Genomic DNA, 16,008 nt, shown 5'->3' on the forward strand with positions numbered 1-16,008 from the left:
TCAGCTTTTCGCAGTATAATTTTCATTGCAGTCGGTTGAAATTTTACAGTCTAACTGCTCTTTCTCTTTCAGTTTTAAGAAGTGATCAATCTCTTCATTCTCCACAGCATCATAAAACTCCCAGTAATCCTATTTTTTTTTTTACAAAAAAAGACTTGTCAAATTGCTCTAACTTATGCATGTGCTTCTATAAATGTTCAAACACAGTAAACACTTTCACTGTCTATGTAATGGGCAGGGTATAGTCAGTGTGTTCTGGCTGCCAGAAACGTAAATGTGTTCATTACATAAATTCTGGATTCTTGAGAAGATTTCCACTGGGGCTCATGACTTTATCTTGCGTGACCTGAAGTACCCTCATTCCATTGCTCCTGCCCACCAAAGTCTCCACTCCCATTGTTGATCCCTAATCTGTCACAAATCAGTTGCAACGTGTGTAAACCCCTAATAAGTGTACCAGTGGGGGATTAATTACAACGTGTTTCTCAATTAGTAGGACAATGCCCGTATATGTTGGTTCAATACCGTTTCGACACATAATGTTTATGCTGTTGGAACAATATTAAACGCATCGATTCGTATACGTGCTGAGTAAAACCAGTAATGAGCTTGTTTCATCCCACGATTTATATAATAGTCATGCCCTGTATTCTCCGTCCCTTTCACTGAGAACTGTTCAATATTTCCAGAACCTGAATTGATAAGAACCGAAAGAACCGTGGATGCTCTAAATCGGAAACAAAAACAAATTGCTGGAAAAGCTCAGCAGGTCGGGCAGCATTTGTGAAGATAAATCGGAGTTGACTTTTGGGTCGAGTGATCCTTCTTCAGGGTCGACCTGAAACAATCTAATTTCTCTTCACAGATGCTTCCCTACTTGTTGAGCTTTTCCACCAATTTATGTTCTTGTTTATGAATTTGATAAGGTGGGCCTGATTCAAATTTGCCATTGCACATTGTTATAGTACCCACATGTGAGAGGAATGGACAATACAGGGCAAGCTAGCCCTAGGAACATCAGAGCTAAACTTAATGTGGCCTCAGCTGCCATCAAAACTTTTTAAGCAGAAGTCATTTGGGGACAGAGAAATGCTTGATTTTTCTTTCTCTCTGTTGCTCCTTTAGTAGGCCTGAAATTAGTTGTGTGGTTTGGCCAACGGCATAGACCAATATTTGACCTTGAAATATGTGGTTACATTAAGATCTAGCAAGTGCGTGATCTACGGCAGAGCTACATCTAATGATCAGGTGAAGATTTAAACATTAATCACCAGACCATCATGCACCTGTCCTTGTCTGGTTTCATCCTGTCCTCCCCATTTACTGCATTTCCGAGTTTTGCAAACTTCAGCCTTGTGCATGTAGGTACGTGTGTTGCGCTGCCATTAACAGTGGATTAACTGACTTGCAGTAACGGGATTTATCGCTCTTTTTCGATGGGGCCTGTAACAGCTGCAATCCTTCAATCTTCTGGCATCATTCCCAAAAACTTGAGGAGGATTTGTATAATGTGGTTACAGCCTCCACGGTTTCAAAATCTACAATTCTCAGAAGCTTGTGATGTATCCTATCTACATCTGATCATTAAAGTTACCAGACAGGAGAATTTTAAGCTGAGATCTGATGTTTTGTTCCGACATTGATTTTAACAAAAATTTACTTTCCATGTTCTATTTCATTGGTTATAGCGACAAATTAGAGATCTCTTACCCCGCAGTAAAAATCGTCATTGAATATTTGTGGTGGAAGAGCTGTGGGATTGCCTGTCCTGTTTCTCATTTCTTCCAAGATTTCTTCACTGACTGAAACATCTATCAATTTGTACTTTATTCGTTTTATTTCTAGCACTCTTTCCACTTCTGCCTGTTGAGATCTGACCTAGGACCAGTGAAGAATCTACTAAGAACTAAAATAGAAAATCATCTTTGGCACTTATCATCCAGAGACATCCCACGTATACAGTTTCTCGGCAGCAATGTTATAGTATCAACGTTCTCTGAAGAATGATAAACCCTTAAGTTTAATTCAAGACAGGCTTGTTTTATAAAACTAAACTTCCTGGAGTATTTGTCCTAGTGTCACTAGTGTAAAATGCATTTGTTGTAATATTATAAGTTTTCTGCCTTTATGTGTAATATTGAATTGAAGTCTGTTAGTGCTAGGTACAGGAGCATTAAACGTAGTGTTAGCCTGTTGTGAATGACTCAGCACAACACTGTAAGGTGCAATTATCCCTTGTACCTTTAGGGACTTTTTTTGCCCCTCTACAGTGCAGCTGATTTCCTTTGTAGATCAGGTTCTGAGGGATTAGTTAGCAGCAGGTGTGGCTAATAATATGGTAATAAACTTTCACCTTGAGCTCAAAGTTTACCATAATTTAAATTTGAAGTCAAATGCAATACTTCTGATAAATTTGTAGCTAACACCAGAAAATTGTTATTATCTAAGGCTCCTGGATTAATACAGAACTGATTTATGGATGTGCTTCAAAAAAGGAGGAAGTTGCTGCCCATTTTTTCTGAACAAGGATCCCGACCCACCATGTCAACTTTCCTGCTCCTCTGTTGCTGCCTGGCCTGTTGTGTTCCTCCACTTCCAGAATATATTATCTGACTCCAGCATCTGCAGTTCTTATTATCTCGAAGTTGCTGCCTCTACACAGTTTGGAGCTGGAGGAACACGGCAGGTCAGGCAGCATCAGAGGAGCTTTCTACTGAATAAGGGTCCTGACCTGAAACATCAATTTTCCTGCTCCTCTGATGCCGCCTGGCCTGCTGTGTTTCTCCGGCTCCACACTGTGTTATCTCTGACTCCAGCCATCTGCAGTTCTTGCTGCCTCTACTTAGTTTGACCTTCTTATTGCCCTCATTGGTCTTCCAGCCAAGTCCAGAGACAAACGGAAAGATGGATTTGATTTCTGTACCTCTAGCCCCTGCATTTAAGAGCTGGATAAGCTGGAGCCCAATCACTAGTATCCCTACTTCTGAGCCAGGAGGTATGGGTTCAAGTCTCAGCTGCTGCAGAGGGGTGGAATAACATCTCAGACCAGGCTGATTTGAAAATAGTTTCTTCAAAGGCATAAAGTTCCCAGCAGTGAGTAGAACTACTGTACATCTGCTACTGTGGCTATCCCTATACCTGCAGGAAGATAAAACCATTGTGATGCTACTTCTGTTCACTGAATAGGTATAGTGGCTAGTTTCTGGGAATCAATAACTATCACCAACAAATACTTTATCATTAAAAGCAAGTAGGTCAATCATTGGTAGGCAAGAAAATGTTTAGCAACGATCTTGCTGTCTTGTTTCTTACAAGAAACATGGGGGTAGTCAACAAAAACTGCCCTATTGAAATGGTGATTTATTCAAAATATTCCTGAGAGAATACCCATTGTAGGGATAGTAAGCAAATAGGTACGATAAACAAAAGTACAAAGGCAACGTAGGCAAATGACTCCTGTTTAAATTTTATCAGAGTGCATGTGAAATTATGTCTCCATAATAAGTTCAAAATTATAATGTGTGAAACTGGTCTGGTTGGCAAAGAGTGTCTTCAAGATAGAGGAAAATGATAAACATTAAATTCTCCATTATTATCCCACAGCCACTGCCTCCAATGCCCCATCACCACACCTGTATGTGCACACAACCACACTTGCTCTAGGAATATGCCACTTGAAAGTCTACCTTTTGTGGTAGCTACTAATGACAGATGAATGGTACAGAAATTAACCTGGGTTTGAGATGTAGTGATACCAGAATTGCTGGCGGGGTTTCTCTCTACCTGGGTAAATGCACAAGATTCAACACTGCATTATAAGATGGACAAACTTGTTGAGATGTGATTGCATGGGAGAGGATATGGAGGAGATTTACCAGGATGTTGCTTGGGCTGGAGAGTTTCAGTTAGGAAGAGAGTTGGGATAGACTGGGATTGTTTTCCATGGAGCCAAGGAGACTGAGGGGGTGGGGTGGCATATTGAGATGTGTAAATTTATGAGGGGCATAGACAGAGAAAAGCTTCCCTCATTGATAGAGGGATCAATGACTGGGGGCATGATTTTAAGGTAATGGGCAACAGGTTTATAAGTTGCGAACCATTTCAACTCCCCCTCCCATTCCTCAGACGACATGTCCATCCTGGGCCTCCTGCAGTGCCACAACGATGCCACCCGAAGGTTGCAGGAACAGCAACTCATATTCCGCTTGGGAACCCTGCAGCCCAATGGTATCAATGTGGATTTCACAAGTTTCAAAATCTCCCCTCCCCCCACCACATCCCAAAACCAGTCCAACTCGTCCCTGCCTCCCTAACCTGTTCTTCCTCCCACCTATCCCCTCCTCCCACCTCAAGCCACACCTCCATCTCCTACCGACCAACCTCATCCCGCCCCCTTGACCTGTCCGTCCTCCCTGGACTGACCTATCCCCTTCCCAACTCCCTACCTACACTCACCTTTCCTGGCCCCATCCCCGCCTCTTCGACCTGTTTGTTTCCTCTTCTATCCGCCTCCCACTCTCTCCCTATTTATTTCAAAACCCCCTTCCCCTCCCCCTTTTCTGATGAAGGGTCTAGGCCTGAAACGTCAGCCTCTCTGCTCCTATGATGCTGCTTGGCCTGCTGTGTTCATCCAGCCCTGCACCTTGTTGTCTCGGATTCTCCAGCATCTGCAGTTCCCACTATCTCTGATTAGGTTTATAAGAGATGTGAGGAAACCTTTTCGCTCAAATGTTGGTGGCAGTCTGGAATTCATTGCCCAAAAAAGGGTGGTAGAGGCAGAGATCCTCATAACATTTTAGACATACTTACATGTATAGTTGTGATGCCAAGGTGTACAAGGCTATGGGCCAAATGCTGGAAAATGGGATTATAATAGAGTCTGTCAGTCAAAAACAACAATGAGCTGAAGGACCTTTTTCTGTGCTGTAGACCTCTATGACTCAATGAGAGGAGGAAAGTAAGAGAGGAAATTGCAGAGGGTGTGGTTACAACCTTCTTTACAATTAATCTTTGATACAGAAGTGATGCTCTGCTTGTTCCACTCCAAGCTGTGCACCATCCTGACTTAGAATTTTATTGCAGTTGCTTTGTTGTTGGGTCAAAATCTTGGAACTACCTCCTGTATGGCAATGTGGATGTAGTTACACACCAAGGATGCAGTGTTTGAAGAAGGCAGCTCACCACTGCCACCACTTAGGCAACTGGTGATGGGCAATAAATGCAGGCCTAACTGGTGACACCAACATCCCATAAATAAACTGAAATAACTGAAAAGAAATTCAACGTGCTGCATAACTTAAGTGGCTTCTCAAATACTACCTACTCTATGCAACTGCCTGAGATTAATTTCTAACCAAAAGAGCACAAAAGCAAAGACGTTACTGCAAGCCTGTTTAAAATAGGTTAGCTGATAGCTAATTGTAGCCACTTCTGTGCACTAGGCCTTGGGAAGGATGGTGGGTCTTAGAAGATGCAGTGAGGATTTACTGAAATGCTATTGGGATCAGTAGGTCAGTTATGCAAAACATCAAAGAGCCCTGGAGGAGTTGTTCTTACAGCAGATTGTTCAATATTAGCAAAAGTTTAGAAACTGCAAATGATAACAAGGTTATAGATTTGTAAATGACAAAAGAACTAAAGGTAATACGTAGGTGGGGTGGGAGAGGAAATCATGCAGCAAAATTGTTACCACCTGGATTTTTCAGTCTTAATGGACGTTTGATGCATCATGTCCATGCCAATCATCAAACAACTAGCCTCATCCCATTTTCGAGCACTTAGCTTATAGCCATGCACGCTACATTTCAAGTGCTCATTTTGATACTTTTTAAATGTTCCTGCCTCCATCACCTTTTTTAGCCAATTAGTTACACACAAGCACAATCCTCTGAGTGCTTGTTTTCCTCAAATCTCCTCCTAGATGTCCTGCTTCTTACTCACATAATCAAACAAGAGCCCATGGTATTGGAGATGGTATATTAGCATGGATAGAAGATTAACTAACTAATAAAATACAGAGTTGGGATAAGGGGAGTCATTTTCAGGGTGGCAACCTGTAACAGTGGAGTGCCACAGGAATCAGTGCTGAGGTCAGAAGTTGGGAGGATGACACAAAGAGTTTGCAGAGAGATATAGACAAGTTAAGTGAATGGGCAAAAACTTGCCAGACAGATGGAATATGATGTTGCAAAATGTGAGGTTCTGCACTCTGGCAGGAAGTGTATTCAAATGGAGAATGACTATAGAAGGTTACATCACAGAGAGATTTGGGAGCTTAAGTTTTAAAAAGCTAGCATCCAAGTTCAGCAGGTGATGGGGAAGGCAAATGGAATGTTGCCCTTTATTTCAAAGGAATGAGTGTAAAGGTAGTGAGGTCTTGCTAAAACTGTACAAGATACTAATTAGACTACAGCTGGAGTACTGTGAACAATCTTGATCCCTAACCTAAGGAAGATAAACTGGCATTGGAGGCAGTGCAGAGAAGATTCAGAACGTTGATCCCAGATATGCGGGGTTGTCTGTTGGGGCAGGTTGAGTTGGTTGGGCCAGTATACATTGGAAATTAGTAGAATGAGAGAAGATCTTATTGAACAGAGAGTCCAGGACCAGAGGGCATAATCTCAGGATTAAGAGGTCGCCCTTTTAAAACAGATGAGGAGGAATTTCTTATGAGAGTAGTGAATTTGTGGAATTCTTTACCACGGACAACTGTAGAGGTTGGGTCATTAAAAATATTTAAGACTAAGATTTGTAATCAATAAAGGAATCAAGTGATATGAGGAAAAGGCAGGAAAGTGGAGTTGAGGATTATCAGATCAGCCATGATTTCATTTGAATGGTGGAGCATACTGTGTGGGCTGATTGGTCTCCTTCTGTCTTTATGGCCTATGGTCCCTGGTTAAGTATCCTTGGCTAAGGGGAGAAGTTTCTCTCTCTCTCTATCCTATTTATACTCCTCAATACTTTGAACAGCTAAATCAGGTCAGAAATCACATGACACCAGGTTATAGTCCAACAGGTTTATTTGAAAACACAAGTTTTCAGTGCCGTTCTGTTCCTTCAGGTGTTCGTGAGAGATGTAGTATCAGACACAGAATTTATAAGTAAAAGATCAAAGGGTCACACCACTGATAAGGATGTACTAAAACCTAAGATGCTGTTAAATCTTTAATCAGTTAGAAGGTTTTAACTGATTAAATATTTAACCAGTTAATCAATTAAAACCTTCTAACAGATTAAAGATTTAACAGCATATTGGTTTGATTAGTACATCCTCATCAGTAGTCTGACCCTTTGATCTTTTACTTATAAATTCTGTGTCTGATACTCCTTCCTCAGATGTTAGAGTGAGATAGTAAGGCTCCAAAAGCTTGTGTTTTCAAATAAACCTCTTGGACTATAACCTGGTGTGGTGTGATTTCTGTCCTTGTCCACCCCGCTCCAACAACAGGCACCTCCAGCTAAATTAAGTTTTCCCTCCACCTTCTCAACTCAAAGAAAAACAACACCAAACTCTCCAGCCTCTCGTAAATTAGATGCCCCAGTCCAGGTAGCATTCTGGTGAATCTCATTTTTCCTCTTCCACTGCAATGATATTATTTCTATAGTGTTGTGACCAGAACTGCACATAGTACTCTAGCTGTGGCCTTACTAGTTCCATCATAAGTTCTTTGCTCTTGTTTTTATTAGTTGAGACATTGAATACAAGTATCCCACGTGCTTCCTTAGCCTGCTTAACCTTATCTACCTTCTGTCTTCAAGGATGTATGGACATGCACACCAATATCTGTCTGATCCTCTGTCCATGGGCTCTTAGCTTCTTCTTAACCCATCTGCCATACCAAATTGCATTGACTGCAGATTCAGTAAAAAACTTTTTAAAAAAGGAATTAGAGCTGAAATTGAAGTTGTAACTGAAATGGAAAGCTTTGCTGCACTATATAACAAGAGAGAGGAGTGGGGGAAAAAATGGATAGTTCTTTCAAAAAGAGACACAAGGAAGATGGCCCTCAGAGCTACCTTTTGTGTCATACAAGAGAATGCTCTGAATCACTGGACAGAAACCAGAATCCCCTACTGACTCAGAGATAGTAGGAACTGCTGATGCTGGAGCCCGAGATAACAAGATGTGGAGCTGGAGAAACACAGCAGGCCAGGCAGCACCAGAGGAGCAGGAAAGCTGTTGTTTCGGGTCTGGGCCCTTCTTCAGAAATGGGGGAGGGCAAGGGGCTCTGAAATAAATAGAGAGGGGGAGGTTGGTGATAGAAGGTGGATAGTGGAGCAGATAGGTGGGAGAGAAGACGAACAAGTCAAGGAGGTGGGGATGAAGCTAGTAAAGGTGAGTGTAGGTAGGAAGTTGGGATGGGGGTTGGTCAGTGAGGAGGAAGGGGCGGATAGTTGGGAGAGAAGACAGACAGGTCAAGGAGGCTTAGATGGGGGAGGGGGCGGTGGTCTTTGGATGAGGTCAGGGTGGGGAGATTTTGAAGCTAGTAAAGTCCACATTGAGACCATTGGGTTGTAGGGTCCTATGGCGGAATATGAGGTTTCCGCCTCCAGTTTCCGGGTGGCATTGTTGTGACACTGGACTCCCACAGCGATCTAGATTACACATACTCTCACCCATCTTCCTGCAAGAATGCGATCCCCTATTCCCAATTCCTCCGCCTTCACTGCATCTGCCCCCAAGATGAGGTGTTCCACTCCTGGACATCCCAGATGTCCTCATTTTTCAAGGACCACAATTTCCCCCCAGTGGTTGAAAACGCTCTCGACCGCATCTCTTGCGTTTCCCGCACCTCAGCCTTAACACCCTCTCCCCGCAATAAAAACAAAGAGAGAATTCCCCTTGTCCTCACATATCACCCCATTAACCTCTGGATTCAACGCATCATTCTCCGCCACTTCCACCATCTGCAATCTGACCCCACTACCAAGGATATATTTCCTGCCCCAGCCTTATCTGCCTTCCAGAGGGACCGCTCTGTCTGCGACTCCCTCATCCGCTCCACACTCCCTGCTAGCCCCACCACCCACGGCACCTTTCCCTGCAACCGCAGGAAGTGCTACACCCGCCCCTACACCTCCCCCCTCACCTTCATCCCAGGCCCCAAGAAAACTTTCCACATTAAACAGATATTCACCTGCACGTCCGCTAACGTGTTCTATTGTACCCGCTGTTCCCGATGTGGCCTCCCCTACATCGGGGAAACCAAGCGGAGGCTAGAAGACCGCTTTGTGGAGCACACCCTACGCTCGGTTCACAACAAACGACGACACCTCCCCGTCCCGAACCACTTCAATTCCACCCCTCCCCCCCAATTCCTGGACGACATGTCCATCCTGGGCCTCTTCTAGTGTCACAACGATGCCACCTGGAAACTGGAAGAACAGCACCTCATATTCTGCCTTGGGACCCTACAACCCAATGGTCTCAATGTTGACTTTACTAGCTTCAAAATCTCCCTGCCCCCAAACTCATCCCAAGACCAGCACCCCGCTCATCCCCACCTCCTTGACTTGTCCGTCTTCTCTCCCACCTATCTGCTCCTCCCACCTCACTGACCAACCCCCACCCCCGCTTCCTACCTCCACTCACCTTTACTAGCTTCATCCCTGCCTCCTTGACCTGTCTGTCTTCTCTCCATCTATCTGCTCCTCCATCCATCTTCTATCACCCCCCCCTCTATTTATTTCAGAGCCCCCTTGCCCTCCCCCATTTCTGAAGAAGGGTCCAGACCCGAAATGTCAGCCTTCCTGCTCCTCTGATGCTGCTTGGCCTGCTGTGTTCCTCCAACTCTGTGTTATCCCCTACTGACTGACAGATCAATTGGGCTGAACGCGATTAACCTCATACATCAGGGATCAAACCGGGAATTTCTAAGTTTGATGGGTCACTGCCACAGTTTCAGTTTCACTTAAAGGATTTCTGCAGTGCACCAGAGTTCGAAGTGATTATGTTGTTGTGCTGGACTGAGAGAATGTGAATGTTAAAGGGCCCCCTTTCGTCAGGGAGAGATCCCAGGGCCTTCGTTTAGTTTTAAACTCAAGAAGGTTCTACTGGACCTGGACAACTCCTGCCAAATGACTGAGTGTAGAAGGGCTCACGAGTTTGGTTGATGCTTTTCTTTAATGTCTTTCTGAAGCCTCTCAACATTTTTATCAGATTTAATAATGTCTCAAAAACAATCATAATTGGTGAGAATGGAGAAACCTGATCTTATACACCCCTAAACGGGAAATAGAACTCACCGAATAATTTTATATTTATTCTGGCAGAAGTTATACCCAAATACTTGGAATAAACTAATAATAGTTTATGTAATTTAGTTTCGTTATTTAGTTAGTTTAGTTCGTTAATGTCAACAGTGATCAAAAGCCATGTCTCTAACAATGTGAAATTAACAAGAGGGTGAAAATGTTAGTGAGTTACATCGCCCCCGGCGGACTGTTTGTGTTCACTGTGCTACACTTACCTCTCTCGATGCTGACACACTGGAGATGTACAGCTGGACTCCGGACATACCTCCTCCCAGCTTTAAACAAGCCAACTGCTCTTTACTAAACCCCGACCTCACCAACTTCGGCTCTGCCCGTTGCACAAGCTGCGTCACCGTCAGAATTATACGAGGTTCTACCGAAGAGAATGTGCTTTAAAGACAGACTGTATTGCCCATATATAAGATTCTCTTTCTTTTACAAAAAATCTCACTTTTGGAAAACGGCTGCCAATATCACAGATTGTTTGAATTGAGCGCAACTTTATTTTTAAATCATTTTATGAAACACACCTAAAAGTCAAATAAGTGTGAATCGGAATAATATGGCAGTTGATAATTCTAAGAATTGTGCATTATGTATGGAATTTTACAGAGGTTGAGAGATGTAATTTGGATATCAAAAGTACACTTGGGAGGAAGGAACACAGCGAGTGAATACTCAATGAATGGCAGAACAGTAGGAAGTTCAGAGAGACAGAAGGATCTTGGGATACTTGTCCACAGATCCCTGAAGTTGGCAGGGCATGTTAATAGGGTGGTTAAGAGGGCATACCAGACACTTACCTTTACCAGTAGAGGCAACTATAATAAGAGCAAGGAGTTCATGTTGGAGCAGTACAGAACTTTGGTTAGGTCACAGGGCGGAGTACTGTGTGCACTTCTAATCACCGCGATAGGTAGGATATGACTGAGGGAGAATTTTAACTTCCAAGAGAGACTGTTTTAAAGTGGAAAAAAGAAGCTATTTTAAAGTGAAAGGCAGGAGATTTAGAAGGGAGTTGAGGAAAACAGTTTTAACTCAGAGAGTTGTGGGGCTCTGGAAGGCACTTCCTGGGAGGGTAGTTGAGACTGGAAACCTCAATCTTTAAAAATGCTTGGATAAGCACTTCAAATGTCATAACATTCAAGGTTATGGGCCTTGCACAGGAAAGTGGGATTAGTGTAGATAATAGTGTTTATCTGATGGTACAGCCTTGATGGGCTGATGGGTCTCTTCTGTACAGTTTGATTCTACAGTTTCATGAATAGAGATGGTCCTCTGGCTCCTTGCCTTTCTGTCATAGTCATGTTCCAGCTTTTGAAGCTGAAGTTTGAGGTTTTGCTCTGGATTTTGTGCATGTGATATTTTAATACCTCACAGATGGAGAACACCACAATCAGAGGGTGTCCTTCTTCAGTGACGATATTATACTGAAGCACCAGCTGTCTGTTGTGTGCATGCAGAAGGATCACCTGCTTCCCCCACCCCCCAAACAAAAACGGTTGCCTGATAAGCAAGATTCCTGGAGTCCTGACCAGCATTCTTTCCTCAACAGCATTGATTGAAACAGATAAACTAATCTTTCATCTCTTCACTCTTCAGGTCAGGAGCAAAATGGGTCTTTACAAATTGCCGATGGGTTTCATTTTCCAAGAAAACTTGGGCTGTTTCTCAGCCAAATACCATGCTATATATGAGTAAGTTAATCTCTTGCACTCTGTTTTTATTTCTTCAACGTGAAGTTTTTGATGACTTCCAGTGCCAGTAAAGAAACTAGGGAACTCGTGTTATAGTCCCGGTGCTTATCTCTTACATGGAGGTTGACTGTAGAAATTGTGGACGGATAGCAATCACATACAGTAGCTTTATTTCACCTCTACTCATTCCTATCTTCTAGATTGGAATTTGATATTGCTCTTGAAATGCCATGTCAAACAATAAATCAAGACAGTGTAACATTGTAAGCGACAGAATAAGGGCTTAAACTTATGTTTAGTAAGTGTTTAGTAGCAACATGTGAACTTGCAGATTTGCCATGTGCTTAAAAAGAAACATCAGAACACTGTATGACTCTATAACTCTGTAACTCAAAAGATAACAACAACACTAACTATTAGTGATCATCCAAGACACCAAGTAACTGTCTGTATTATTCTTTATAAAATTTGATGAGATCAAAAAGACCATAAGACCATAAGAAATAGAAAGATTCAATAGGATTGTGGCTGATCTGACATTCCTTCCATCCACTTTCCTGCCCTTTACCCTTAACTCTTGATTCCCCGACTGATCAAGAATCTATTTATCTCAGTCCTAGATATACACAAGGACTCTGCCCCCACAGTACTCTATGGTAAGGAGTTCCAAAGATTCTCAACCCTCTGAGGTAAGAAATTCCTCCATGTCTCAGTCTTACATTGGCACTCCTTTCTTGCCCTCTGGTCCTAGACTCTCCATTTGAGGCAAAACATTCTCTCAGCATTTACCCTGTCAAGCCCCTTAAAAATCCTCTATGGTTCAATGAGATCACCTCTCATTCTTCTAAACTCAAATGAGTAGAATCCCAACCTGATTGGCCTTTGCTCATAAGACAATCCCTCCACACCAGGGATCATCCTAATGAACCTTCTCTTAACTTCCTCCAATGAAATGATATATTTCCCTAAATAAGGGGATCAAAACTGTTCACTGTATTCCAGATGTGGTCTCACAAGCATCTTGTGCATATGCAGAAAGACTTCCCTACTCCAATTCTCCAATTCCCTTGAAATAAGGACCAACATTCCATTTGCCTTCCTAATTACGTGCTGCACCTATGAGCTAGCTTTCTGTGGTTTATGCATAAGTATCCCCAAGTCCCATTGTGTTGCAGCTTTTCTCCATCTAAATGATACTCTGTTCTTTTGTTCTTCCTTCCAAAATGAACATATTTTCCCATATTGTACTCCCTTTGCCAACATTTTGCCTACTTACTTAATCTATCAATATCCCTCTGTAAGCTGATGTATACTGCTCAAAATGTGCCTTTCCATCTATTTTTGTGTCATCTGTGAATTTGGTTACAGTACATTCACTTTCTTCCTCCAAGTCATTAATATATAATGTTGTAGTCCCAGCACTGATCCCTGTGGAACACCACTGGTCATAGATTGCCCACCTGAAAAAGAGCCCCTCATCCCCACTTGCTGTTTCCTGCCTGTTAGCTAACTATCTATCCATACCAATATGCTACCTCCAACAACATGGGATCTTATCTAATTAGAGATATTCATTTGAAAATAAATATATCCATTTTAACTCATCTGCCTAGAAAGATCTTACCTTTCTTCCCTTCTCTCTTGACTCCTCCCTGTCTCTAAATAGGAATCTGCTTGTTCAATATCTGATCTTGGATGATTGGGAATTTCCACTAGCTAAATATTTCCATCCCTGTCACAAACACTTCCCTAGTCATCGCTCCACCCTTATTGCTAGTCACTGTCTGAGGGGGAACTAAACCTAAGGTTTTACAGTAGATTTGTAGCTCGGGTTGTGGATGTTGTGGTTGGTTGTCTCGCCAAGCTGGTTCATTGTTCCACAGACATTTCATGCAGCCACAAACATCAACTGGCAATTAAAAGACACGACCAATACTCACTCATCTCCATCCACATGGATAAGGAAAACCACTAATTCGATTGGGACAACTCCAGGATCCTGGGACAGGCAAAGCAGAGACAAGCACGGGAATTCCTAGAAGCCTGATACTCCACTAAGGAGGCCATCAATAAACACATTGAGCTAGACCCTGTATACACTCCATTGTGAAGGAAAACCAGAAGGGAGGTAATCCAGCTCATTGGACACCAGAGTTTAAATGACAGGCGGGAAAATACAACAGCGCTTCGTCAGAGGCTGCACTGATGATGTTACCCAGCAGGGTAATGAAACGTCCGCGAAGCAACGAACCAGTTTGGCGAGCCAACCAACCACAACAGTGGAACCAAACCATTTGCAACCTTCATATCTTATTTGACCTTGAGATGAGTTTCCAACCATATATCCACTCCATCACCAAGATTACTTGCTGCCAATAACCTTGCCAGTCTCCATCCACTCTTAGATCATCAGCTGTTAAAAGGTCTGCATTACTGTTACATCTAAGCCCTGTCTCTTTCAATATCTCCTGGCTGACCTCCCAGTTCCCATCTTACATAAACTAAACACATTCAAAAACTCTAGTACACATGTTGCACACCAGATCATGTTACCCCCTTCACTCCCATGCTCACTGACTTGCATTTGTTTTCATTTGTTAATGGGATGTGGGTATCGCTTATCCCTAATTGCTCATCCCTAGTTTCCCCAAGGGAAGTTAAAAGTCAACTATATTGCTGTGGCTCTGGAGTCACACATAGGTCCATCTGAGTAGAGATGGCAGATTTCCTTCTCTAACAGATATTAATAAACCAGATGTATTTTTAAGACGATTGACTATTACATGATTGCCATTTGGCCAGCTTTTTAATTCCAGATTTTTAAAAATTATATGTATGCAAATTTCACCATCTGCTGTATTCCCCAGAATATTAGCCTGAAGTTCTGGATTAATAATCCTGGCCTCACCTCTCCAATCTGTCAATGCTTCAAATTTTAAAATTCTCACAGCTATTCAAACCAGAAAAGTCATAAATTGGACTTAAAGGGGGCTAGTGACCAGTACAAAGGAGATAAAAAAAAAGACCTTAGGGTGTCCTTGGGAATATGTTTTAACCTGAAACCATGTTCATTTAGTTGGTGTCTAGGATCATTAGCAATAGTGAATATTGCTGTTATCTCTTGAGTTTTGGGTGTTCTGTTGTTCTTCTTTAATCAATATGCTCACTGGCTGTTTCTTTCTTCTTGAGAGACACAGCAAAATGTTTCAACTTGTGTTCAGTGCTTCATTCTTAGTCTTCATTCAGCAAGATGGCAGCAGAATAAGATGCTCCTGCCAGAGTTCCTTTGCTCGGCCTGTTCTTTTTCTCTCTTTTTCTTTTTGTCCTCTTTCTTTCCTTTTTCTCTCCCCTTAGCCCCGGAGGTGAATCCAGGAGCAGTGGCAGGTGCGGGCAGCGAGTCCCAGAGCAGCACAAGGGCAGTGGGTCCCGGGCAGCGACTGGCATGGGAGAGGCAGTCCTGGGACTTACCTTGGAGCAGCTGAGTGCTAGTACGGAGCAGACTAGAGGCTTGGAGCAGAGTGGGAATGGTTGTTGGACTGGGGTCTGGTGCGAGTGGTCAGCCTGCTCTGAGCTGCTATGATTATCTGAAATTTTTTACCTGACTGTAATGTCAATCCTTTAACAATGTCTTATTTCTAGCTTATTTTTTAATCTCTGTAAGTAAAGTAATTACTTTTTATTCCTCTTTTGTATCCAAGATTTGTACCTAGGTACTTGTACTTAAGATGGTGCCATAAGAGGCAGATATTGTAAAAGCTTTTCACTGTGCTTCTTCAATGGAGTGCATGTGACAATAAAGGATATTCTATTCTATTCTATTCATCTGTCTGCTCTGGCGAAAGTAGCTCCTTAAAAAGGTTTATATTCCATTTGTTAATTAATGTAGACAAGGTCCAAAATGTGAATGAGGGTCTTTTGTACCTCCTCAGACAGGCTTGCTAGCTGGTTTTGTTGCCTTTGGATGAAATATTAATTTCAGTTTGGCTGTCTGTTGTCTAACCCATGATGAAACTTGGACACTTGAGTAGTCAGGTAATGCCTGTAGGTATTTGAA

General features: G+C 42.6%; 1 protein-coding gene across 1 annotated transcript; it reads right to left on the reverse strand.

Annotated features, from left to right (window-relative positions):
• Positions 1–11,165, reverse strand: LOC109917530 (SH3 domain-binding glutamic acid-rich-like protein 3). Its single transcript, XM_020517367.2, has 4 exons — positions 11,061–11,165; positions 10,473–10,630; positions 1,711–1,878; positions 1–129 (listed from the first exon to the last, which is right to left on the reverse strand). The coding sequence occupies exons 2-4, from the start codon at positions 10,518–10,520 to the stop codon at positions 1–3; spliced, it is 345 nt and encodes a 114-aa protein (XP_020372956.2). The 5' UTR covers positions 10,521–10,630; positions 11,061–11,165.
• Between the last annotated feature and the right edge of the window lie 4,843 nt (positions 11,166–16,008).

This window comes from Rhincodon typus, chromosome 11 (assembly GCF_021869965.1).
Source record: "Rhincodon typus isolate 14 chromosome 11, sRhiTyp1.1, whole genome shotgun sequence".
Classification (NCBI taxonomy): Eukaryota; Metazoa; Chordata; class Chondrichthyes; order Orectolobiformes; family Rhincodontidae; genus Rhincodon; species Rhincodon typus.